Here is a 27,122-nt window from a genome sequence, read left to right as displayed (position 1 = left end):
AGAGGAAACCAAGCAAGTCAAAAGAGTTGCAAAGGAATCCCTCTACATTTCTGAAGAACGATCCAAGATTTGTTCTCTCACCTTACTATGATTTTGCACTCATTTGCACATTGAATTTGGCAAATACAGACAAATTCTGCTTGACTGTTTTTGACCATACCGTAGCACTAGTAATTTCTTCAGATGAAAATGCCTGGTATAACCACATCAGGTGTAGTTGTTTCACTGTATTAGCACTTACTCTGACCTCAGAGAGAACTCTGTTCACATTCTGTGTATATCAAGTGTACAGAACCATGAAACATCTACAGTATTCCTGTATCTACAACCCAAGTAGATGTCCCGCTTAAAATTCTCCAGTTTAATGTAGCACTACATGGCGGAAAATTCAAAGATTATTTCCTTTAATTAGCATTTCAAATAAGAAGGAAAGAAAATGAATTATAGAGAGATAAGCTATAAGACCTAATTTCATGAGCAGCTTTATATTGATTGCATACAGTTTCAGGACAAGTAGTCTTTTCTTCACTTTGCAGTTTAAAACCCTATACTTCGCCAGCCTGGCAAAGGTTAACACATGAACTGATACCACCCACAAAAGATATTCACAAGAGACTTGCTGTATTTTGTTCTCTACTCATCAGCCTACCCAAATTTTTATAGAATTTTTTTATCATCACTATGATTAGCTTGTTCCTGCCATTCCTTTAAGATATTTTTACTTGGATTTTAGTTTCCTACTACTATCAGTGAAGTTTTTTTATACTCAACTGCCTCTAGTCTGTGTTAAAGCCTCAGCCAGCAGTTTAAACATAGTCCTCTTCTTAGTGGAGATACACAATATGTACATATGTAGATGGGTGGTAGTTAGATATGGCATTTTTGTACACCCACATTTGTGTGTTTATATAAACTTCGATATTACTAGACGTGTGACAGACAGTTTGAACTGTTCTTACAGAAGTGTCTTTGTCTATATACATACTGAATGTACATTAATGGTAATTTGAAATATGGAAGAAGCAACTGTGCACACGTGTACAAAATCTTTACATATTAAGACAGCAACCCTTCATTTAAAGGTCTTTCATATTGGTTAATTGAAGAGAAAATATGAACAAGGCAGAGACAGAATAAATGCCAACAGGAGTACACTAGCGGGTCTTCTTTCACTCGGCCATTCCTAACGAATCTTGGAGAAACCAGACCAGATATGAAGACAGTTCATTGAAAACATTAATACATTCTTTCTATCCAAGAAACGCTATTTCAAACTAACATGTAAACTGGAGAGAAAAGGGCTACCAATCTAGAAGTATAATTCCATGAAGCTAATGCTGTTATGCACTCAGTGTTGCATTGTAAATTTGAAATTGTCGCAATAAAAGCAATAAAGGCAATGTTTTGATTAAGATTCAGTGAAAAATTATAGCTTGCCACTTTTCATTTTCCTACTTATTCCTGTCAAGTAACAGACCACTGGCTAATCTCTAACTGATGTATGTCTCTGCGGAAATGTTAAAAGAAATACCTTAGTTTACACCAGCTGAGAACATGCACCTTTTTCTTTGCAGTACTGTAGACAGTAATTAAATATACACACTTGAGCCCCATCCCTGGATGCACTCAAGGCCAGGCTGGACATGGCTCTGGGCATCACAGTGTAGTGGTTGGCAATCATGCCCGTGTGCAGGAGGGTTGAAACTACATGATTGTTGTGATACTGTTCAACGCAGGCCATTCTGTGATTGGTACTGCAGCATTAGAATCTAGACAGGCAAGGTTAGGAGTAAGAATCACAAATTTTGTTTCTAGCTTGATGAAGGAAGAAAAATTTAACTAAAAAAAAAAAAAAGCTAGAAGCATATGCATACATTCTCTACAGTGCTTAACAAGACACATCAACAAAAAATGCCACAACAAAAAGGGTTAAGTATTTTATCCTCCAAATGCCTGAACTAAATCATTATGCAGCATTATTACAGAAGTATTGTTGGAAATTAATTGGCTCCATGTGATCCCTCCCAAATTTTTTTCCTTTACCCCAGAAGAACCACTGCACAAGCACTCCAAACAATAGATTGGAATCAGTTTAAAACTCTGGATGTCAGAAGGGTTCCAAAAAAGATGCCCCCATTCCCTCCATAGGTACTGCATGCTGACAGATTATTACTTGAATACTTGAAGGCAATTCTGCCTTATAATAAAGCACAATACAAAAAGGCTTTAGCTTACCTTTCCCTCCCCCCCCCCCCCTTCATCACTAAACCTATTACTTTACAGAAAAATAAAGAATAACCAGAAAGAAAAAAAAGCTATTTAAATTAGGTCAATTTCCTAATTCTCAGTGTCAATTCTGTACCACAGTGCCATGCTATACATTGATGATTCATCTCATTCTGAAGTTTCTTACATGAAAAAGGTGGAAGACGCCTGAAAATTGCTTCCAAGTACAGGAATATAGAATTGTGTATTTCATCATGAAACTGACTGGATACTTGCCAAAGACTCCATTAAAAATTAAAAATATCCACATAATGCTCAAAGCCTGCAAAGCTAGAGTGTAAAATTCCTGTGTTATACAAATTGAAACCATCGTATGGAACTTGGGACCACTTTTCATCTGAAATCAACAGTAACATCATTGAAAAGAAACAGTGTACTGATAATAGTAAATATTTATTATTAATAACTGTTGAGAAGAAGTATTAACAGATTTGAAGAGATATTACATTTGTCCTATATTCACTTCTCTACTCCATTTTTCACATGCAGCTTACCTCAGAATACAGAGGCAGACTTTGCCTCCAGACGTCAAACGGCAAAATCCAAACCGTTGCTTACTTTCAATGTCGGTGAGCACAAAAGTGAAATGCTGTCCAACTTGGTTTTGGGACACCCTGAAAAATTAGATACGGATCATAAGAACACCAGATGATAGAAAACACTAGCAGTATTTTCTAGTTGCTAGTAACTGCTCTCCAGCATTTTCATGTTCAAACCTCACTGCTCTTCCTCTCAGATTATCCTTTCCTTCCCTCCTTCATCCCACCTCTTCTGCAGGCACCGAAGAGCCCCATTCCTTCATTCATCCATGACTCCTGCTGTCATCTTTGCACCACCCAGACCTGGCCACCTCCACCTTAGTGAGCCCACGCTTCAAGGGCTGTGTGTAGCTCAGACCCCCACAACACAGAACAGAAGGTGCAGGAGTTATGGAAGGCACAGAGTAGGGAAAATAAGAACGAGAGAAAGCAGCCGCTGAATTATAAAGACAGATTTAGAATGGTTGGGAAAAAAAAGAAAAAATATAACATTACAAGATCATAGAGACGGGGAAGAGAACTGTTCATAAAGCAAAGCACATTGCAAGCTTAAAACTGGCTTTTCAGTCTGGTCAAACTTGGGTGATTTTCATAGAAATCATGAAATGCATTCCATATAAGCACTTAAGAACACAAACTACATCTTAACCTTATTCACAGAAAAACATACTGCACTTTTTCAACAATTCCCAGAAAAAAAATAAGTTTTAGGTAGACTCAGCATTTTCAATTGGGAGAGGTAATGCATGGCATAGTCAAAAGTAAAATATAGCAAAGTTTTAATGGGCACTGTAGAAGTTCTGAAAAGGTAACACGCAGCAGTTCTGACTATAATTCTACCGTCTTATTTTCTCATTCTTACATCATCTTCAGCAGAGTGCCTAAGCACCTGCTAGAAAGCAATATGGTTAACATATGTCACATGTGGCTGAAAAAGAATTCCTTCAGAATCTAAGAACCATCTTTCATCTCCCACCAAGTGCACTTTTTTCCCCATTTATCCCCTGCAATACGTATATTATTATAATATACTGTACTGCAATTAAAGCACATGTAAAGATTTCAATGCATGAGACCAAATATGATTTAATTCTGAGACTTTATTAAAAATAGCACAGGCAAGTTATGGCAGTCCAGCAGGAGGCAATCCCAATGCCATCTCACCACCTCCAACTCAACATTTTCCCTTCGAGAGAGACTATGCAGCATTTTCCACAGTTGGTGTGAGAACAGCCCAGCTTGAAAGCTGCATCCCACAGACTTTAGGAGGAGCTGCAAGCAGCACATTCTGGATGCTCGAGATGAGAAAAGCTCCAAGGCTGAACCTCCACAAACAACCTAGAAGTTTGCATTTGGTCTCATTTGCTTCAGAAGAACAGCTAACAAAAGCCAGAGACCAATCATCTGCAGCATGTTTTCTAATCAGAGTTTCAAATACCGACTTCATTCTAGGTTGCTAATTCAAAAGTTCCATGCAAGACCTGAGGGTAGCAAGGAGGCCTGCTTTTTTGCCCCTCTTCAGCAGAAGTGAAACTGTCTGTATGCCAGCCATAGAAGAACAAGCTAATGATGGCTGCATATTTCCACACACTGATTGATAATGCCAATGTCTGAACTCAACACAAATCATTCAAGAAGCACTAGCACAATAGTTTTAATACACCCATTACATATTTTTATGTGCACAAGTTTTAGCTATGGTATTTGGGTCCCGGGCCTCTGAAGCCAAGTCGTGACTTTGGCCACACTACCAAATCACAGCAAAGATGCTTCTACCAATTTTCCTTAAGATGAAAATCAACATAGATAAATGCAATTCCTACCTACCAGAATTTCCCAACCAAAATGTTACCTGCACTTTCCAATGGAGCACAGGATCTATTGAACAAGATTCACAACATTTTTTTTTAATTTATTTTTTTTAAACAGAACTCAGGCCTGTGGATTACTTCAAAACAAGTGACCTGCTCACTTGCAGGGAGACAGCACAAGCACGCTACTGCAAACTGTCGCTGACCTCCTCCTCCCTCATTCCTCTGTCTTGCTTTCCCCCCCCCCCCTTCCTTTCAGCTCCTGCATGGCCTGCTTACATTTAATCTTAGTTTAACAACAATAAATCACCAGTAGCAAAGAATGTGTGTAAACACTTATTAACTCTGCAGACTACAATGGGCTCTTTCAAGGCTATTACAGTTCACTATATGAATAAAAGCAGTTTTTAAAAATTTTCTAATATCAGCAGAATACAGAAAAGGCTCTTTGGTACACACAGAGCAGGTAAAGAGCTGTTTTAAAGAACTCTGCTTACACTATAGCCATTGTGCAGGCTGCATTTCAAGGCTGCCTTGAGAGAGCTGATTAAGGCAGGAATTAAATCTCTTCTAATGAAAAACAACATGTCTAACCATCACATTTATCCTTAATTCTTAATTAGAATTGCTCTTCTTCCAAATTTATCTGCTTAGGAGACACAGTATGCTTGAAATGAATCACCCTTCACACTTAGGAATTCCTAAAGGGCTTTGAACTTCAGAGAGATTTTGTTGTTTCCAAACAATGAAAAACCATGCATGGCAGAAAAGATTTCAGTCAATATTTTTTAAACAAAAACAAAGTTAGAGGTAATGTTAATTATAATGTGTCACACACGTATGCTTGACCAGCAAGGCACAATTCTTACTCAACTCACTAACTCAGCTTACTCAGTTCTTAACTACAGGCAACTGCTACTGAAAAATTTCAGTGTATTTTTTCTCCAAATCTGACACTGAAAAGTAAAGCACACCAACCACTGACCCTAATTCTCCCCAGATCAGAGAAAAATGAGTGAGAGATTCAAGCTGGAATTGATGTAAAGGTGGAAGCACCAGCTGATGGGGAGGAGTTGGGACTCTGCAACCTCAGCTTGAGCCACTTTCTTCCACTGATTACTATCCCCAACAGCAACTATTGTTTCTGCTTCTAAACTCACCCTGTGATCATGACTCCACCACTTGGGTTCCTCCTGCCGTTACACAGATTTTTCTCATATGCCTACATTTTATGTTATATATATGTGTATAATACAATGAGATAAAGAGTGGAAAAAACTCAGTTGTACAAGATTACTACATTTCAGAGTTTCTAACTCATCCTGCAGATTGACTGGAATGACTCAAGTGTTCAGGAGATGTTATAATTTATCTATACAGCTTGAAACGTTAAATATATTCTTAGCTAAGTACTTTCTATTCTCATCTATTGACTTTTTAAGTATTTCTGTAAGCCACAAATCATCTCCACAGCCAGAGATTGCTACTCAAAACACCAACAGAAATGGTTTAGCCATTGACTCTAATAGTTTGTGAGGTAAATAATAGGCACAGTAGTTCCCATACTTGAGCAATATTCTACATCTAACGAGTAATCTTCCTACAGCACGTGCAGCAGAGCCACTTATGCTCTGCAACATAGCCCTTACCATGTGACTGGGTGGGCACAGTAGGTGAAATCAATAAGGCACTTATCTCCATATTAGTCCTACAGACACCTTCCAAAGTCTTGGCTACAGAGGGACTACACAAACAACAGAAGAAATACAACCTAAAGGGGAAAAAGCAGAGGAGGAGAAAGGGAGATCAGAAGTATTTATGGAGGAGGGAACAAAGGAAAGAGAATCAAAGTGCAGAAAAACTGAAGAGTCAAACTGTGACAGTGAAATTTAAGACTGATTTTGAGTTGTGACTGAGAAGAACATCTGCATGCTCACTCAATTATCCAGCAAAATTACCAACACAGCCAGAGAGTGAGGTGGGGCTCTGCAAGTTACACGAGTTTGAGGTTGAAAGTGAAAATACAGATCACTGAGGGGAAAGAAGAGGAAAAATAATCATGTAGCGTTTGCATGAAGGTTACAAAGAACAAAAAAGACAATGTGTTTTTCTCTGACACTTAAAAATCAGCTTAGCAAATATTAGAAGGAAGTGATAAAATCTCTACATTTTTTTAAAAGTACAATCCTCCTGTTTCTTACAAGTAGAAACAGAGAAAGGAATTCCACAGCAGAGAAAAAAGCGAACTTATTCATGACTATCAACAAATGAACAGTTTAAAAGTTGTGCAGCTGTGTAATTAATAAATCCTAAAACAATTTAGTTGCAAAAAAAGATGTAGGCTCTCAGGGTAAATGCTCAAGAACTTCTATGGCAGAATTCAGTACTTAATCCTCTTCAGCATAAAATGTAAGCTATACTGGGTTAGTAACAAAATTATGTGTTTGCTTTCTATTTATATACATGTATGTATATATCTCAAAGTTTAAGTAATGGTTAACACATCACGCCATCCATTGTGCCTTTTTGGCTTGACTTTCAGCTTATATTTAATGGGAGTTACCCACAGATTTTAAATCACCATTCACAGTATGCAATTGTGATAATTAAAACAAATAGTGTACAGCTACTTCATACATCCAAATGGAAGTCTGTATTTCTAGTGAGATAATGTAAGCAGTATCACATAGAATCAAATCTAGATCGGAGTCCATGATCACTGCATAGTGAATACAACAAAATCAAACATTCTCACTTCATCCACTTATTGAGTACAGGTGAGGCAGAGGAAAATATGTGACGATGGACTTACCACTGGGATTTGACAGGGCTTTAATTACATTATTTTCATAATTTCAAGAACATTGATTTACTATTTAAATGAGTTTTATTTATCTATTTAATAAAAAGGACACTGTTGCCTGAAACTCTGCTGCATGCAAGAATGCCCAGAAGCAAAGTATGGAACGAAGTCATTTTTTTTTTTTATTCCAGATGCCTCGATCACTAGCATCAGTGGAAATTCCACTTCTGCTCTAGTCTTTCCTAGCTCTTACAAGGATCACAAAGTGCTCTCAGTGGTTTATATACTGATAGATCTCACAATACAGTTTGAGAAACTATATTCCCTAAAGTACAATGAGCTCAACCTGTGAAATAGAAACTTGGCTTTTCTCTTCAATGAAAGCTTTCTGTACAGAACTTGCCACTGAAGCTGCCTGTAAAATACTTGGGGGCACTCATTGTGTGGTCTGTGGTTGTTCTCCCTGCAAGAAAATAAGTGTTCAGTAGACAAGTGAAAAGCATGTTTATGGCTAGAAAAAAAGCCAGGTGTTTGTCACACCTACAGCATTCTTTTAAAAATAAACACAGAAAGGAGTTACAGCAACGTATTTATCAATACTTGTCTGCATTGGTCCCATACTTTTCAAAACAAAAATATCTAACTCCAGGAAAGTAAAAGACAACTATACAGTTTTTGTATTGTTTATTTTCAAGTGGCAACATGCCTTTACTGTAGAAAATGTCTGAACTGAATAGCATAAACACAACACAGCCCTAAGTTATTCCTCCCAAACAGTTAAGTAAAGAGCAGCAGACACTCTTGCATGGGCATCCAGTACTTCTGTCTCTTTGCCCAGGGCAGCTCAGCCCACCTCCCCTGCCCAAGTACCTTTACTTCCCAGGACCCCACACTGCCTGTACTCCCTCACAGGTCCCAACAGCCCAGCTCCTAACCCCAGCCAAGCAGAAGCCGCTTGTACAGAAACTGGTTTCAGAGGCAGCTGTGTGCAGGCTGAGCAGTCAGCAGTCAATGGAACATGCACCTCAGCTTCCATGAATCACCTCAGCTTCTGTCCAACTGCGAATGTGTATGGATATTATAGAAGTTTCCCGTCTGAGAGCACTGCTCTTTGGTCAAACATGGAGGTGAAAAAGTACTTGGAAGCAGAAGGACAAAGGGCAAACAACAAACATCACATAACTTGTATCATTTTTCCCCCCATCATTTGGATACTCAGTTAAAGTAATATATTCCCACAGAATTCTGATTAAGTTTATCAGCCTCATATAAGCAACTAAGTGCCTTCTGAATGAATAAACAGAAACAGCTAACACTGAAGTAGTTATTTGAAAATAATTATTTGCTGCCACTGATAAAATTCTTGCCACTGGATGGCAGCAGCAGAACCTCAACTTTTTCTGTTATCCTCAATTTTTATTTTCATTATTCATCTTCTTTATCAGTTTTACACAGATACACTGCATACATCTCGAGCACATTAAGGACTTCAGTGCTTTACAGCCAACACGAACAGCACTGGTTAGGTCATCAAAACAGTTTGAAGGGCAGCAAGTTTAGCCAGTTCAAAATGCAAACAACTAAACATCTATAAACAGTTAAATGAGCCTAGTTTTCTTCAGAGAAGTTGTGCTTATGACAGTCTGTACGTGCCATGTTCTCCTATAAAGCCTCCCTCCCTGCCTTGCACCACACTACTGACACTACACTGCCGGTCGCTGTTGCAGGGCTCTCTCTGACCGCGCTGCCAACACTGCCCTGCAGCCGGCTCAGCCTTCGCTACCGCCAGCAGCTTTCTTCCTTATGCAAATCACGCTTTTAACTCCATCTTTGCTGATTCGGACGATGTGAGTTTTAGAAGCGAGTGTGATAGATTAAATTAATTACCATTAATCAGTTGACAAGTTCAAATAAGTGTTTTAATTAATAACATTTTTATACAAACCATTTAAATTATTGCATCATTACATGGATGTCACACTGTAATGGATACCAGAAAGGTAAGATTATTATGTATTATTAATTAGCTCTTAAGTCTACTCTAAGAAAAATCAGCTGCACGTTCAGTTACTTCCATGCAATTGAAGTTTTAATTTCTCTGAACTCAAACCACACATTTCCAGTACTGGTATTTATATCCTAAAGACCTGTGACATTTTTTATGATGGTTGCTGCTTGAACAAAACTGTATTATATGCTGATATTAACACAGACGTTGTTTGCAATGATACAGGAGTATATATAATTTACAGGAGTAAATATAATCAAGAGCCAGAATATTGCTCTATCCTGAAAGACATACCCTTACAACTCCAGAAAAGTTGTGTTTTGCTGTGATGTTCATCCATGGGTGCATGTTTCTGTACTGTATTCTTATTTGTCCGTCAAATATTTCCCTGTTATCACACTAAATACCCTTTCATATAAAATGTTTAAATAAATGATAACTGCAACATACCTTTCGACGTCAAAAGGAAAGCAGAACTTTGGAACACTGTTCAGCACTTCCTGTAAATGCAAGGGAAACAGGGTTAGAATTTTGAAGAGGCTTTTATCTCTGTTTGCTAGCAGTTCCCCTGAAGGTTGGTTTAAAACAAATATCCAGAAATGTTCATAGAAAATAATAATAAACTTGAGGAACATATGATTGTAGAAAAAAAAAATACAGTACACGTTCCTGGACTGAAATAATTGATTATTAAAAAGGAATTAAGTTTGTGCTTCGGCAGATTGCAAAGACAATGCCGTAGAAGCCCCAGGAGGGAAAGGCCTGGCCTGAAGGGTATTAACACCCTTCACATCCCCGCTGGGATTCCCCTCAACAAGGCCATATGGATTTTACAAGAAGCACCACACCATATGGGTAAGCCACGTCTGCTGCTACTTGTACCACAGACTAGCCACAGGGACTTCTGACAGATCCTGGCTCAAAAATACAAATGTTGTTTCAATTAAAATGCAGGCAGAGAAAAGGGAATGAAGTTGGCAGCAGAATGAATTACAGAGAGGTATAACGACTCTATACATGTCTCATGGTCAAACGCTGAAAATCGTGGAAATCTTCTGCTGTTCCAAGAGAGATATTTATATGATTAACTCTTTGGTTTTCAAAAGAAAGCAACTCTGTTCATAAAGGAAAAGGGAGGGAATCTGATGGAGCTATATTTGTACAATAATATAATAGTAAATGCTGTGAGAGAGAGCAATGCTAAGTTGTTTAGTGACAAATAAAGGTATAAATTATGATATAAAAATGCTCCCAAGCTAGTAAAAATTTTTCATTAGGTGAAAAAGTGATTTGCAGATTTGTTAGCAGAAATTATTAAAGCAATCTTACAGGATCCCAGAAATAGCAGTTTTTCCCAACAGTCACACTCAACTTGGAAAACGAACCTTCTGTGGCACACATGAGCTAAGAAGGGACAAGAGATGGCATTTGTATGGGTCAGCACAGCTACAGGGTTCTCTCTTTGTATAAGACCAACCACAGGACTATACTGGCTACACTGGAGCTTATAAAGGCATCCTGCGAGGTGCACACACTCAGGAAAAGGCAAGCAGGCTGCAGAGATGCAGATGGGGTTAAGAACTGGATCAAGGATGTTAGTACCCTCCTGCTTGAACACTGTTCAACTGTGCACTGAGCAGCCAGCTTCCATTAGGGGAAGCTATGTACTGAAATTCCCACACACAATGACTATTTGCTCCAAACATCTGCCTGGAACAGTTGTAAGTGTAAAACACAAAGAACCCATGGAAGTTAATCAGCGAGAGCTGAAAAGTCCAGGGAAAGAAAGAGACAGAAATGAATCCTTCAAATACAACACACATTGTTAGCTGCAACATCTTAAAGATACACGATGCTCCACTATGTGAACTAATAGTACAGAATGAAGAAATCAATTTTCAAGAGTTTCTATATCACGTAAGGGAGCTCAAGAAATCTTTCAGAATCCAGCTTTCCCAGCACAGAAGGAGAGGGGTCTAAGCACACCATGGTGTGCTTTGGGAAGGGGCCTCAGTATCTCAACTCAAATTCTCCTTCCAAATCTGCACCTATAATCACACTATAGTAAGTTCTTTTCTCCTTACTACTGAGAGTTGGGCTTGCTGCCTGTTGATCTCAGAAATGATTCAGAACAGGGTACAGAAACATATTCACTCCAGCCTCCCAGCGCATCCTCTCAGAATAAACGATCCCACAGGAAGAACCAGCCCCAAGCCCAGGGGCAGCTCAGCAGCCCAGCCGGTGACCCAAAGACAACGCGTGCCTCCGGCCGCAGGACAGCGAGGCCTCACGCCGCCCCCGGCACACGCTCAGCTCCTGCGGGGCAGCCCCGCTCGCTTCCCAACTGGCAGCAGCATCCCTCAGGGAGCGGTCTTTAAACCTCTCCGCTCTTTAAAATTCAAGCAGCCAGCAGGTCTATAGACTGGTGTATAAACAGCATAGACAAAAAAAAAAAAAAAAAAATCCTCTCCCAGCTTATGTCAGTGACAAAGCAGCTCAGCAGTTGACTGCTTTTCCCCTGACAGCGTAAGCTGGGTTTACACAGATCAATGGCTGCAAGTCCTACCTCGCTTCCAGTGCTCTGCTTTCCCCCTTAATTACAGGTGTTAGTCAGATTTTTAAAATGGAGGAAAAATAAGATGCCCCCAAGATGCTTCCAGACAGATTTAAAATGCAAATGGCTGTTATTCACATATCCACATAAGCAGTCACTATCGGTGTACAGTTCAAGTCAATAACCTTTCTATTGAGCAGAATTGAGCTCTGCTTCCTAACAAGTCATTGTCTTCACCGATCCACAACTCAGACAGGACTCACTCTTGAGTCAAAACGCACATCCTCTGAAAAAAGCATAATGCATTTATCATCTTTTATTTTAAAAGCTTCATAAAAGCATGCGTTAATCTCTGAAAACAAAAGGTTGTCAAATCTTCAGAAAGCAAGCTATCCTCCATTCACACTGCCTTGTGATTAGCACCACTCTGGGCTCTCACAGTGTTAGTTTCAGAAAAGAAAACAGCCACTGTTTCAGGAAGGAAGGTGTGTGCACAGAGGAAACTAAAAAGATGCTGTAGAAAACAAGTTAAAGAGCACGTATTTGCTTTGAACCACTGAGTAAACACACACAGTCACATACACAATTGATTTTAATTACTAAGTCAAAGGATTGCTATCTCACTCCTTACACAAACTCTAATGGAAAGAATAAAACCATAAAATCAATATCATACCAACTACAGTTGATATGATACTGTTTCCCTGACGCAAAGCTTAAAAAAAATGGAAATAGTATTTAAGAAAATACTTATATCTATAGCATATCAGCAGCAAGTTGCTCTCTCGCACATTCACGGTCCAGTGGGTTTATTAATTACTGCACCAATTGCTCTACACAGTCCAAGCCTGTTCCTACACACTGATTACACACAGAAATAATACAGACACTTACAGATTCAGCTTTCCTTGGTTTGTTTTATACCCAAACAGCAAGGTCTGTGTATCATCATTTTAGAAGCAATGGAAAAGGTAGTAGATGATGTTTCTAAAATCACACACCATTTTCCTAGAAAACAAGTCCTAGCAACTCAATCTTACCCTTATGCAAAATTAATGGATAGATTACATTCCAGATACACACCTCACTGAGGAAAATCTCATTTTCATTTCTAATATCATACTCAACTAAAAGAAAATGTTCAGAAGTTCATAATCAGAACTGCAAACAATTATTTGATTCATGCTCTGCAGACGTCAGCTAAGAACAAATTTACCTTTCCCTGGCTGCAATTTCAAAGCACTGGAATTTCAAAACTTGGTACCCTTAACACTGTCAGGCAACAGCAGGAATTCTGCCTCCCCACCCCCACCCCCCCAACAGGCCTTGCTTAACTCAGTGAAGCCACAATCTCCATGTGTTTCCCTTTCTATGTTTTCATCCCACAAAGCAGAAAGGACATCACACACACAGAGGTTGCGTCAGGTTAGGGAAGCAAGCACATACGTGGCTCTGACTGTTAATTTGCTAAGTGGAAATGGAAACAGATACCTCAGGCAGGTCCATTTGCAAACATGTAGCTGTGTACATTGTAAAGTACAGTGAGTTTCGGAGGGTATCTCACAGCAACTGAAAGCAGAAGAGCTGTCTCTTTAGAAAGATTTCACCAGTCTTGATGTATATTACAGAACCCACATATTTAGTGCATCCCTACAAAAGTATGAGTGAGTTTGTGAGTTTTTTCCCCCCCCACTTCAACTTACACCCTTCAACAGGTTCCTTTTTTCTTTAAATGTGGACAAAGCTTGATGAATCACCAGAAATGAAGCTGACTACAAGATACTACACTACTGAAATATTTAATTATTGACATTTAATATAATTAATTTCTAAAATTAGAAGGACAGGGGAACTACTCTCCCCAGTAACTTTTTGTGCTTGCAATATTCTGCAGTTCACATTTAAGAGGAAAGGAAACTTGAATTTTTTCTTGTGAATCTCTGTTAAGGGATTGAAGATATTCTCCAGTTGCAACATTTTAAGATATTCAGAATACTGAATCACTTCAAAAATGGCAGTTTAGACACTGCCTTTCAGAAAAACTCCTGCCTCCTTTCAACTATTCTCTGCATTTATCTGCAGTATAACACCCACCCCCAAGCAGTTAGATCCTCACCTAGATCTGTTCCACTTATTGCATCAGCACCTCTCAAGAAGGGGACAGTCTCTTTCTAAGATTATGTCACACCATGTTCACTCCATAGGTGTGTCAGCATACCCAGGAAGAAAAGGCCTAAATAAGATAAGTAGTATGCAATAGAATTTGAATTATGGAATGACACAATCCAGATAAGATGCACAAAAACATTCACATTAATCACTGCTCAAAAAACTACTTATCCTTATCTCTATTATCTTGAATTCTAAGACAAATAGTCATCAACCTAGATAAAACATTTTTGTGCCTTTTCCCCCCCCCCCATCCTTTTTCTTCAAATGTTTTCTTCCTCAATAACTTGCTAGTTCTTGTCTCCTTATTTATCTACCTTCCTTCTTTAAAGACCCTCCTCCACCCCCACCAAAAGGGGAACTTCTCTTTTTTTGTCTTGTCTTTGTTGCATATACTTTATTAAACACTGTTTCTCTTTCTTTCCTTACTGACAAAAAACTACCTGCTATTCTGCTTTAATATTTCATCTAATTGTCCTTCAAAACTCTTCCAAGAACCTCCTATCCCTATTCACCTCTCTCTCAATGTCTTCCATCCAGGGAAGAAAGTCTCTCTTACCAGCTTCCATACTGCAATCTCCATGTTCATCTCCTAGTGTCCTCAACTGACTCTCTTGGACTTTCTCCCCACCATTTGGTACCACAGTTTTTAGTTATGTCAGTTCAAACATACAAACAAGTGATCTACTTGAGATTTAAGACTGTCATGACATATTTCTGACTCAAAGCAACGACTTCAATGGGAATATTTAAATGCTTCAAGTTAAGCATAGATTTAGATTCATTCTTAAATCAAAGTCAGACTGCTTAGCATCTTGCAGCGTTGAGCCCTTCATCATTATGGCTCTACTAAGGTGAAATTCTAATGCTCCTACATAAAACAGTCCATGAAGAGGCAAGCTGCTCTGTCCTCACAGCTGACTTTTCCTTTTCCTTTTTGTGAAGCTGCACACACCCACAGCAGGGACCCATGTGAAGCTAGCAGCAGTAGTTATATTTCAAAGACTTAGCTGTTACCACTGCTAAAAATCTCATCAAAAAGTAGCAGCTACAATAAAGTAAGGCCCAAACGGTTTGAATAACAAAAAATTTCATCTTAGATCACATTCACAGAAATCCAAGTTTAAAGTATGGAAATTACTAGCAGGCCTGCATAACTATTTTTAACCTTTATGTGCAATATGCATCATTCTGTTGATCATCTACTAATTTCATAGGGTAAAAAAAAAAATTATCAGCTGCTTTCAGAACATTCCTCTTACACACATAAAGGAAAGAATACAAAAGACAAATGCAAACGGTTTAGGGTGGAGGTGCAAAACCTTTTTGGGAAATTATTGAGAAAATGCACCTTAAGGTACAGCACTTCGTGGTTGCATTCAACTACATGGATGCTTTTTATATTTCTTTTCTGAAAACACTGAACTGTGAAACTCAGTAATCTCCAGTTTGAAGTAATTCAGCTACCACTTCTACATTCGTTAAATGAAGTGTAAATATGACTCAGAATTTACAGGACTTCAAAGTTTCTTGTAAAAAAGAGAATGGAAAGCACTGTATGATTCGTACAAGGTCTCTGAAGCACAAGCAATATCGTTCTCCAACTTTCACACATCCTTTGAAACAAAGTTTTCCAGGCTAAGAAACGAGTCCCACTCTGTACCTTGGAAAGATCAAAGTAGTTAACCTTATTGGTTTTCTCCTTTGGAGTTCTCAAATTTTCCTCTAGGTCTAAAGGCAAATTATGAAGAACTCTCTGAAATAGCGTAGGAGATATTAATAATTAATAGCTGTTACTAATTGGCTTGCTAGTTGTAATTATAGGGTAGGCCCATGGATGTCTGATGCATATAATACTGTTTCATTCACAGCATAACACCAAGAATGAGTAAAACTGTTTTAAAATGGCAGGGTAACCCAACTGCAACACAAGAACTTCTGTGCTACATTAAAAAAAAAAAACCAACACAACGGGCAATCCCAGCTCCCTCAGAACAAACCTGTTTTTAAATTGTGATTTTTAGATTAAGTTGCAGATAGTGTACATTTTTGGCCACCTAATTCAATCCTGACACAGTTGATCTGTATTGAGATTCTAGTGGGTTTAGAGCATCCCTCAAAGGCACTTTATAGAAGGAGAAAAGAACAAATACATTAACTAACTCTGGTACTTCAAAAGACATTGTTACCACACTGAGAGACTGAAGAATAAGGCTTCCTAAGTTTTCGGAACTGAGACTTTCACTGAATTAAAAAAACCTTGGATTCTCCACTTATCTACACAATAAGGTTCAGGAACAATTAACCAGTTATAACTAAGTCATATCTTACTGTCCACTGTAGCATACAGATATTGAGAGTGCAGTCGCAAATAACAGAATAACCAAGACAATAAGAACTTCAGCACAGATTAATTTACCCACTTGAAGAACCCTAAATTTTTCTGGAACTCTGATTAGAAACCTAAAAATCAACAACGTTGTTCTTCTCAAAGGTAGTTCTCGTTCATGTAAGTATAGATGAAAATATTACCATCTATCCAATAACTGGTGATGAAAGTGAGCTAGAGAAATATTTCTGCATACATTCTAATGTTAGGTGTGTAACAGTTGTATGGCATGCACCAATCAAATGCATGGACAGGGAGACCATGTTAGAGAGCTGAGAAAACTGGAAAAGAAATGCGCTCTTCCATCTCCACTCTTGAAATGAAATACTATGGAGGGTGTATTTAACTTTTAAGATAATATTCATTATCTTGACGTTCATTGCATTTTGTACAAAAATGACACAAGTATGACAGAAAGTTTTCTATCATCACATAGTAGGGAGTAAGATAAATGACATTTTATTAGTATACTATTTCAGTGACAGCATCATTACCTAAATGCTCAATAGACCAGCTGTCTTAGACTCACAGCAAAAAGGTGATGCTCTTTCAGGATCAGAACTTCCCATCTTTTATTTTCCCCCAAAAAAATTACTGCACAGCACAAGTTATGGTGAAATTATATTTTTCTTTGTAATTCAGAACCTTAGAAGCAATTAATACAAAGTACTACATAAATGAATGAATGATCTTGGCCTAGCATCCAAATAGAATATCTGTAGCAGTGACTTATGCTGATAAATGATGTGATATGTTCCAAGAACTAAACACTTGAGCGGGCTCTAAATCTAAAGCACAATGGAGTGCTCACTGCTGTGTAGCAGCGGAAGTAGATGAACCACATGGTAGTGAAAAGGGTAGTGAAACCCATTTGGCACATGGGCTGAATTTCTTAAGCTAGAAGGATCTTTGGCCAAAAGAAAAGGAACTGGGAAAGGAAGTCAGTTTCCCAGTAAGGAACCACTGGGAGAATTGTTTCATAATTACTATTATTTGAGATATTTTCATGAAGGAAACATACTTCTCTTTTTCCAGGTCAAATTCTAAGCCTTACTATAAAACAGCTTATCAAAAATCACTAGTAGCAATGAAAGACAATTGCAAGAAAAAGTGTTACTCAGTACAAATCCAAATGCCATTGACAGCATCAAAAAAAAAAAAAGAGAAGAAGCAACAAAACCACAAGAAGAAACAGAGAAAAAGCAACCAAACTATAGCATCTCTCTTGTAGCACCAGATACAGATGGATCACATAGAAATAAAAGCAACTGACACACAAGTACATGCAATTTTCCTCAAGGAAGCGAGTAGTACACATTCATTTCATTTCACCTGTGGCTGGAAGTGCCTGGATCATTTGAGTCTGGGCCATTGCACCTTTGCTAGAGTTCATAATGCAGCACCATCAGGTCATCACTTCCTCAAGTGCACACAGACTTGGTCAGCTCAGCCAATGCCAGCAGCACAGCAGAACATCACCAGCAGCTCTGAGGAGAAAGCAGCCACATCCAACAGCTGGCCAGGAAACATAGGCTGTCCCATGCAGGAAAGTCACTGCCTGCTTCCCTTACATGCAGGACAGAACCATGAGTGCGCAGGCCTAACCCAAACATTCCCCACACCACACTTGCTTGTTCCTACTGAAGGAGTTCTCCCCAGTTCCTGACCTTAAGTGGCCTAACGCTCTAGAGCTGCATTGCACTTCCCAGCGTTTCCTCTAACAGTGGCCTTACCACTGAAGGACACAGGACAGACATCAGGATGCACTATGACTTCAGAGATGATTATTTCTCAGATGTGATCTTCTGTTACCAACTGTATTTCTGCTAATAACTGTACACAGACTGACTCAGATGAAACAAATTGAGGTAAGAAAAAGCAAATAAGTAGTTCACTCATTCATGTGCACTATTTCACAAAGCCTTGCAAATACACACGTAAGAAAAGAGCACAAGACATAATTCTCATATAAAATTTAAAAAAAATATCGTTGACTTCCATCCTGAGCACCGGCCTGGAGCCGCTTCGCCTTTCCTCATTCCTTGCCCTTGGCCCCAGAGCTGCAGCCTGGACCCCTTCAGTAGCTGCCCACCAACAACCCTCCCCTTGGTCTTGCTGCAGACAAAGACAGTGACCAGCCTCCTTCTTCGAGACCAGAGTGCACTGGTTCCTGGATTTCATCACACTTAGGTCACGATATTTGACTCAGACACCTTCCTAATATAAACACAAAATAAACTGAAGTTATTCCATTTCACAAAATGTAAACTGATTAGTTTAAGCAACACTTCAAGACTTAAATGCTAAACACTGGATTCAAGAACATGACATCCAGTACCTACTATAAAAAGAGACTGAGATAATTAGGACAGTCCTCAAAGAACAGCAGTAAGCTTCAGACAAAAACAATGCTGAAAGTATAATAGAAGCACCATAAGGAAGATAAAATGCATCGAGGGAACTAAGCAAGTAGATGAGAGAATGTAAGTAAGCATATAATGCATAATAAGGTGACAAGATTGGAATATTCTGAGGGCAACCGAGGCCAGTCAACAATGACATCATACATGACAGTTTGGCAGCCTTTTTGGAGGCTGTTCCAAATGATTGTCATCACTGTTTCAGCCATCAATTAATCTTTTCTTCTTTGGTTTGGCACATCACTGAAGAAGGCAAGAATAAGCCAAATCACTAACAGTTATTTTCAGTGGGCTGATAAGCTATATCTGAATGACAGCCAAATATTAATACTATACTTATTTAAGCAAACAGAAAGGAACATTTTTAATAAAATGTAGTCCCCCCAATATTACAGCTGTATGATCAAAAATGGCTAACGTATGCATACAGTCTATTAAAATGCACATAATTTGTCTCAAAATGAAAACATATCTAACAAGTAATTCCATTCATCTGGCCCTTTTTCACCCAGCCTTAAGATATACAAATGCATGTCTTTTCACCAGAACGCAGCAGCTGGGAATGAAAAGGAAAGCATTCAAATGATCATTTTCACATCATATTCCATCGTCTTTTCACCAGCTTCTCCCCAGTCTTTCTTTGAGTCCCATTCTGTTACAAGAGAGCTGCTTTTTAGATCAATTCATATTTCCATAATCCACACTGCTGTTTCTCCCTCTCCTCCCCAGGGTGGACTAACCCCTGCATCCAGAACTATGGTTTACAACTGTCATTAAGACCTGTAACAATAACAAGATAACAAAAGAGCTGGTAGAGATGCAGCTAGCCAGTACCATATGCTGATCAGCATCTTGAACTTAAAAGCTCTATGAAACCAAACTGCTACAATCCTGACAACAAGTATACTTGATGTTGCCACCTGTTCTCAGAATTTCAAGAAAGTTCAAGTTTTCTGTGTTGGGCCGCTATGTTTTTAAAAATAAAAGTCTCACAGTGAAGACGTATCCTGTCTGTTGGGATGATTTTTTTTTTTTTTTTTTTTTTAAAGTCACTCAGGAATATTTACAGTTTGAGAGATGCTGAAGTATCAGCAATTCTGGGTGTTCCCAGCATGCCTAGATGAGTGGTCATTCCGAAGAATATTTATCAGAACAAGATAGATATCTTCTATTCAAACGTTTTAGCTGTTCACTTGTATTTCTAAATACACCTCAGAATGTTTTTCTGCTGGTAGTCTATCTACTCATTCACATATATGGAGATCATTGCTGCCATACAGACACAATACTCTGGAGAAGAATGTATTTTTCAAACAGGAAAAATGAATGTAAGAAAGTCTCAGGAAGTTCTTTTAACTTGACAGAGCTCACTTGCAACATGCAAAGTTGCCATCAGTTGGGTTAATCATTTTCCTGATATTTACAGGATTCAAGTCCATAGATATTCTAAAATAAGCAAGAACTTGTAATGTTTAGACAAAAAAGTACTTGTGAAAATTAATAATCTACGTAATTGATTCCTCCTTTCTCATACCCACGTACCCAAATACTAACTGCTTATTAATACACAAGCAACAAAATCCCCAAACCATTTCCATGATTTACTAGTGAAAAAAACAAGCACCAAACTAATTAACGTAAACATTTGAAACGTATTTAGTACCTCAGCAGAATAACAGAACAAAGCCATCAAATGCAAGGAGACTATGATATGCATCCCCTAACAGCATGCTCGCAGCCTTGAAAAGAATGTCAACAGCCTCACACCTGCTGGGCTGGCACTGCTCTCTCAGGACAGCATACAGGAACACAGAATCATTACAGCTGACTTCCACAAGTTATTTTGGCCCAGACAACAAGACTTGCTGTGATTTAGTTTTTTAGTAAAACTTACGCTATACTTTAAATCCTTCAAAGAATAATACAGTATTTTCCATGATGACCTCGCTCACAGAATTTCTATCATACTCCATGCAATGGAATTTTCAGTCCAGCAATAATCTGAACACTTGGAATCTGACCAGACATTCATTTAAACTTGCCTTAACTTTCAGTAGTTCACACACACACTCAAAGTAAAGTGTGAGATTTCTTCAGTTGAAGGAAGACTAAAATATAACTTTACAAGACAAGAGTTAGCCCTTAAACAACTAGCATTTACAGACACACATTTATAAGTAAAGATATTTATACAGTAATTTGCATGGATTATCTGATTTACACTGGATAGATTTACACGTATGTAAATCCAATTAAAGGGTGTTCAGTAGCTGGTTCACCATAGGATAAGGAATAAGCCTTATTACTCACATTTCAGCAATTACTTGTACATAATCAGCTATGACAAAAATAAAAACTATGCATTATGATATAAGATATGAGAGAACAATGCAAGGATAATTACAGCAACTTTGTAGAAAACAGTACAGACGCCTCGGATGAGATGCAATATTCCTAACCCAGATGGATTACTCATCTGCAGGGTATGGGAAAGGCCTGACACAAAAAAGCAGTTTCAGTTTCCTTACCTGAGAAGAAAAGGGCGGGAGCAGAAAGGATGAAGTCTACAACACAGCAATCTAATGCGGAGCCTCAGCTCTTTATTAATCAACCATTCCTAGCCTTATTAGGGAAGTGGGCTCTAGTTTCCTGCTATATTAGCTATTAGCACTGTCTTCTTAGGTGTGACTTTTTTCCACCAACAGAGAAGTCACAGACCAAAGAAATTACTGTGCTATTATGAAGCTTGAATGAGGAAAAAAACAACTACTCAGTGAAACAGTTTTTCCTATAAACCATATACAGATTCTGGCACTTACTGCAGATAGACATTTTGGGAGAGTAACCAGCAAGGTTAAAAAAAGCTACTGCATTTTTACACAGCTAAAACAGTTGTAAGCACTACTGCTGCTAAGAAACATTAAACCTCAAATGTCTTACAGGTTAAGACAAGATAAAAGGATGAAGCCTAACGTAAGAGGCAGAAAACCCCGGCGTACAGATTTTCCTTAATCTTTGTCCATCTTTCAAGAAAAATAAACCAATTTTTCTTTTTTAAATTACACACAGAAGCTTGGACTATCTCCCATATGACAATAGTGAACTGAATTCCTCATTATAACAGGCTGTCAGCATGCTGTTCCTGGTACTACCAAATGCACTGTGCATCGTCTTTAAACTGCCCTTGGCTGCCTCACAGTTAAGGATTGGTCCCCCACACTGGTGTCTACAGTCACAGCTGCACACACCACTTACCTATCAGAAACATACACTGCAACTGAAAGAACTCCTAGCATCTCCCAGCACTTTCGGCACTCTTCTTTTGACTTTTCCTGGTGCCAGTACTACGCTTTGCCCAGAAACATTTTAACTCAAAGAAGTTTCCAGGAGCTTGAGTATTTTTATTTCCAGAAGAGTTACAAACAGAGGCATACTGGCAGTGTCTAGGCACATCAGACATCAATAAGGCATTGGCTACCACCTCTACTGCCAGGTGAACGCAGCAGCATTTGTAGATCTCAGCTGTGTTGGGTGACATTTTCTGCACAGTAACACTTCATTTTTAAATAGTTATGAACTATCTCATTCAGGAAGCAAGGGGGTTTTCTTCTCTTTTGCTTTTCTTGTAATTTGGTCTGCTTCTCTAAAGCACGTTAAAAAGTACCTCATTTCTAAGAATTCATTTTTTTTCTTCCAGAAATTGTAATGTTTTAGTTTTCTCTGCGTAGACCTCCTTATGAAAGTGAGACTGCAGAGCTGAAATCAAACACTGGTCTAACCTGTTTGAATAAACACAAAAATTACAAGACTAAAACAAATTCATCTTATCATGAAAATGCCACTCCAAGAGGAGTTTTGGAAATGCAAGACACCTGTAGGTATACACATGGGAAGTATAAAATACTACATTAAACAGCTACAACCCAACATCTCACATAGGGGTGAGGACTAAGCGTTCAAACTGAAAACCTGTATACACTCAAATCAAGAATCCTCCATTCTTCCTACAACAATAAGATTATTCAGTATTTCTTCAGTGTTGTCCAACTTGTGTCTAATGCCAGTGCAATAGTAACCTGTAACTCCATCATTCTCTCAGCTTCTGGTGTATGATAGCATATCAAGATCTACCGTACAATAGCCACAAGAATAAGGCAGATATAGGAACAAGTATGCACTGGAAAGTTCTGAGAGGCATACTGAGAGGAAGAATGTGGGAAAGAGGAGGAAGAAATCAAAGTGGCATAGACAAGTTTTCTTTGCATTGTGAAAGCAACAAAAAGGTGACATGATAAACTGTAGAAAAATGCAGGAAGAGAGGAAAATATTTTGCCCACTGTTATCACATCACTGTGCAAACAGACAGCCCTTGGATTTAGGAAAGACGATTCTTTGGGATACATCCAAAAACTAACTCATGCATCTTACATTTAAAATAGACACGACAGAAAAATAGAGTTGAGAACATTCTCTTTTTTTCTTTTAAATATTCTGCCAAACATCCATTGATATTACTCTTGATAGTTTTACTGACAGCTCGTTTATAGAAAACCATGATATTTGTGGATGCACAGATCTCCAGTCCAAACCTACAGAGTTCAATATGCACACATGCACACAGAACAGCCTACTGACTGCGCTCCATCTTTCAGCTCAAGGGTTCACTACATAAGCTGCAATGCATTCTGCTCAAATCCAGCAATTCCAGCAGGAAAATTCCCTTTGTAAGGAAGAGGAGAAAAACATACTGTTTTCCAGGAAGAGAAGCAATCTACCTGAAGTACTGGATTCCTGATATCACTCAGCATGCAAGCACAGGCTTTTCTGAGCTCAAAGGCAGATCACTGCCTGAGGACTCTTTTTTTTTCAGATTAGGTATGTCTATTGCATCTCCATTTGATTCCCTTCCAGTTTTTAGTGGGCTTCATCTTCTAATCATATTTCTACACCAGCTGTTCTTTGAATAACCTTCGACTCACTGAATAAGCCCCATTTTTCTTTATACATACTTTTTTTTTTTTTTAAATCAAGTCTATATTAAGCAACACAAAAAGAATAAAACAAACCAGAAACGAATTTAAATCACAATGAAGACAATCCTCCTGCAGCTAGGAAAATTATCAAAACTCACTGAATGTCAAGCTAAGAACATACTAGAGCACACTTTCCTCATATACCATTTATCACTATCTTACAGCTACACATTTCTGACTGATGCTATTCCCTAACCAGACATTCTACCTTCTGCACTTGTATATTTATTCCTTTCATCATGAATCAACTTATGGCTGCCTATATAGAATCTTGTATTATTGATTCAAAAAAAAAAAAAAAAAAAAAAAAAAACAAGTCAACAATTAATCAAGATCTAGTGTAAAAAATTGATGATCTTTTAGATCATCTGTTGCAGGGACACTAGCAATGAAGAATACGTTGGATTTGGTATCAGTCTAAGAGAAATGCAAATGCAAATACAGACACATTCTAATTCATGTGCTTTTCTTTAGAAAAACAAATACTTCCATTGAAGAAACTCATCTCCAAGTTTTTCAAATAATAAAAAACTTAGAATCATATAATCATAACATAGAAATTTAGACCAGAGAACATACAAACTTAAGAGTTCCTTTTTTATTTTAAAATACAAGTATTTTGAAAAGTCTAGGCAAAATAATCCTAGTTAACTGCATTGCTGTTATTAGAACAGTGAAATAATGCATCTGCCCTGCATGTATGCACTTTCCTATAAGGATTAATTCATAGCCAGAAGCTGGGGCACTCGTGCTATCCGATTCAGTAAGCGTAGAGCACTGACTTTTATAAGGGGCTGACAATTTTTTTTTAAATTGAGTAATTACGGCATCTCTACAATAATATCAAATATACACCATTCTGCATTGCAAAGGATTAAAGGGAGAAACGGTTCTGACATTAAAATGACAAAACAAATCTTATGGAGGACTTCAGCTTTTTTGCTTGCTTGTTTTGATAGGGTTCTTTTGACACAAGTTCATAACAATATTTGGCTTCTTGATATTAACAAGTTTTGTCTGATACATTTCCCCCATTTTTAATATTAGGACAGGTTAAACAAGACCACACTCTCAACAGAAACAGCTTGTAAAATGAGCTATCTAAAAACCAGGGTGATAGAAATAGTACAATATACAGAGCTGGAAAACTGCTATTGAGTATTCCTGTCACAAAGGCATTCTAATCACCGAGCCACCAGTTGGGTGAAGACTTCCTTACCGCTATCATTAGCATCTGCCTTTCTGTAGCTGAATAGGAGAGCATTTTTATCATTATTCTAACATTAAAAAAAAAAAGTTCAATCTCATGTTTCCAACCTGGTCTCCAAAGTCCTCCGGGAACTTCCACAGTACCACTGGATCTGTAAATAATTGACAGACAGCATTAATCAGAGGCAAAGGAACAGAGTATTACAGTCAGAGTACATTAATATTAAAGAGAGGGTCAGCTTAGCTTCAAGCTCTGAGGCAAGTACAAAAACGTAGGTGAAAACTACGGAAGATGCTGGATTATTAAAGAGGCATTTCATATTTATGAAACTATGTTTATTGTTTCACACAGGTGAGCAGGTTGTATAATGTACCAAACTGCTTCCATATTTAACTCTTCTTTTCAACCTGACCACTTCAGTTTTTAAGCCCATACTTAATTTTCACATTTTAATTTAATTAAGAAATGAAATGATACAAAATCTCATCCTAGCATTGAAAAAAAAAAAAAAAAAAAAAAAGTGATGTACTATGAAGAGGAAAACAAACACCTCCATGAGGTACAGAATAGGGATCTTTGCAAATCTAAAGACAGTGCCAGCACACCCAAGACTCAAGGAAGAGACTGGAGAGAAGACACATTTGAATATTTTTCCACTCCGAGCCATTTAAAAAACAGCATTTAGATTATACCTTAAAGCTTCCGTTAATCTATTACCATTGTTTCATGTTTACTGTTAATTGTCAAAACTCTCACTTACTGTTCAGGCTATGCATTAACCTGTAATTAACATTATTGTCAATGCACCTAACGCAGCAATCTGAACCACAACTTCTCAACCACTGAATTATACACTTGATCCTCCAGACACTGCTCATCTCCTGCAATACCATATCTTCCTCATGCCCTCCCACTAAAGTGCATCACAAACACACACGAAGCATCCATTAACACAACTAGCTGTTCCCATGCTCAAGTGAAATTACCTGCTTCCCAACAGTGTGGCACATGCCACAACACCTGGAAACTGGGTGATTTCTGCAACTCCCACCAGCGCACATGCGCAAGCCAGGTAAACACTCCAGACCCTCTCAGTGCTGTGGGCAGCAGCCCCAGGTTTCCAGGGGCAAGAAACCAGGGCAAGCCCTAAGCAAGAGGAAACTGCCTGGTAGCCCTTGGGCTACAGCAGGGGGGGCTGGGATTCCCATCTTTGGAAGAGCTGATGTCTGCGAGACACCCAGATTTCCATTTCTCACATCAGTCTCTACGGCTAGCACTGCCTGATCAATCAGAAGCCTTCTGAGTGCTGCACTTCACATCAGATCTGGAGACTTCTCCACTTCTGGCAAAGTACAGAGGTTTCCACTCATCTTCATCGACACACAGAAGGTTGCTGCTACAAATTGAGGCTTTAAAGGACAAATACCCTACATGATATTTTCATATCCCGCTGCCTTGCACACAGCTGCAGTGCCCACACTTGCCAGCTGCAGAGGACAGCAGGCCACAAGCATCCCCTCCTTGCTCCAGGTCAGGTGCCAAATCAACAGCGTAAAATGCACCTGAAGATGACATAAAGCTCACCTCAACAAACTCAACCTTACTTAGACTGAATTTAGATTTTTAGTAAAATTAGTAAAAATCTGTTTCTGCAATAAGCAGTCAAATAGCCACATTTTTAATCCTAAGAGCAACAGGAAGGTTCTACAGTCGTTCTTCATGAAAATCCATGTATTTGGACAATTAGCTTTCTTACATCTACAAGGGGGAACAAAAACTTTTGGGGAAGATTAGAAAAAAGAGAAAACTGAAGAGCATTCCATCTAAAAGTATACTAAAAGAATAAATACAGTTCTCACTTAGAACAGAAAAGCTTTTCCCCTTACTTTTCTTGTATGTA

The 27,122-nt window shown here is 38.4% G+C and overlaps 1 protein-coding gene across 3 annotated transcripts in view; it reads right to left on the bottom strand.

The window, feature by feature from the left end:
- The window catches only part of DENND1B (DENN domain containing 1B), a gene marked incomplete at both ends in the record, with an annotated part of 137,111 nt that overhangs the window by 78,527 nt on the left and 31,462 nt on the right, over nucleotides 1-27,122 (bottom strand). For all 3 annotated transcript variants that reach the window (XM_079536254.1, XM_079536255.1, XM_079536256.1), the window contains 3 exons: nucleotides 2,781-2,900; nucleotides 9,898-9,947; nucleotides 25,330-25,373. In XM_079536254.1, coding sequence (XP_079392380.1) covers nucleotides 2,781-2,900; nucleotides 9,898-9,947; nucleotides 25,330-25,373 — 214 coding nt within the window. The remainder of the gene's footprint in view (nucleotides 1-2,780; nucleotides 2,901-9,897; nucleotides 9,948-25,329; nucleotides 25,374-27,122) is intronic.

The sequence above is a fragment of the Tetrao urogallus genome, assembly GCF_951394365.1.
Source record: "Tetrao urogallus genome assembly, chromosome: 5".
Taxonomy (NCBI): domain Eukaryota; kingdom Metazoa; phylum Chordata; class Aves; order Galliformes; family Phasianidae; genus Tetrao; species Tetrao urogallus.
This window is presented reverse-complemented; position numbering and strand designations above follow the sequence as displayed.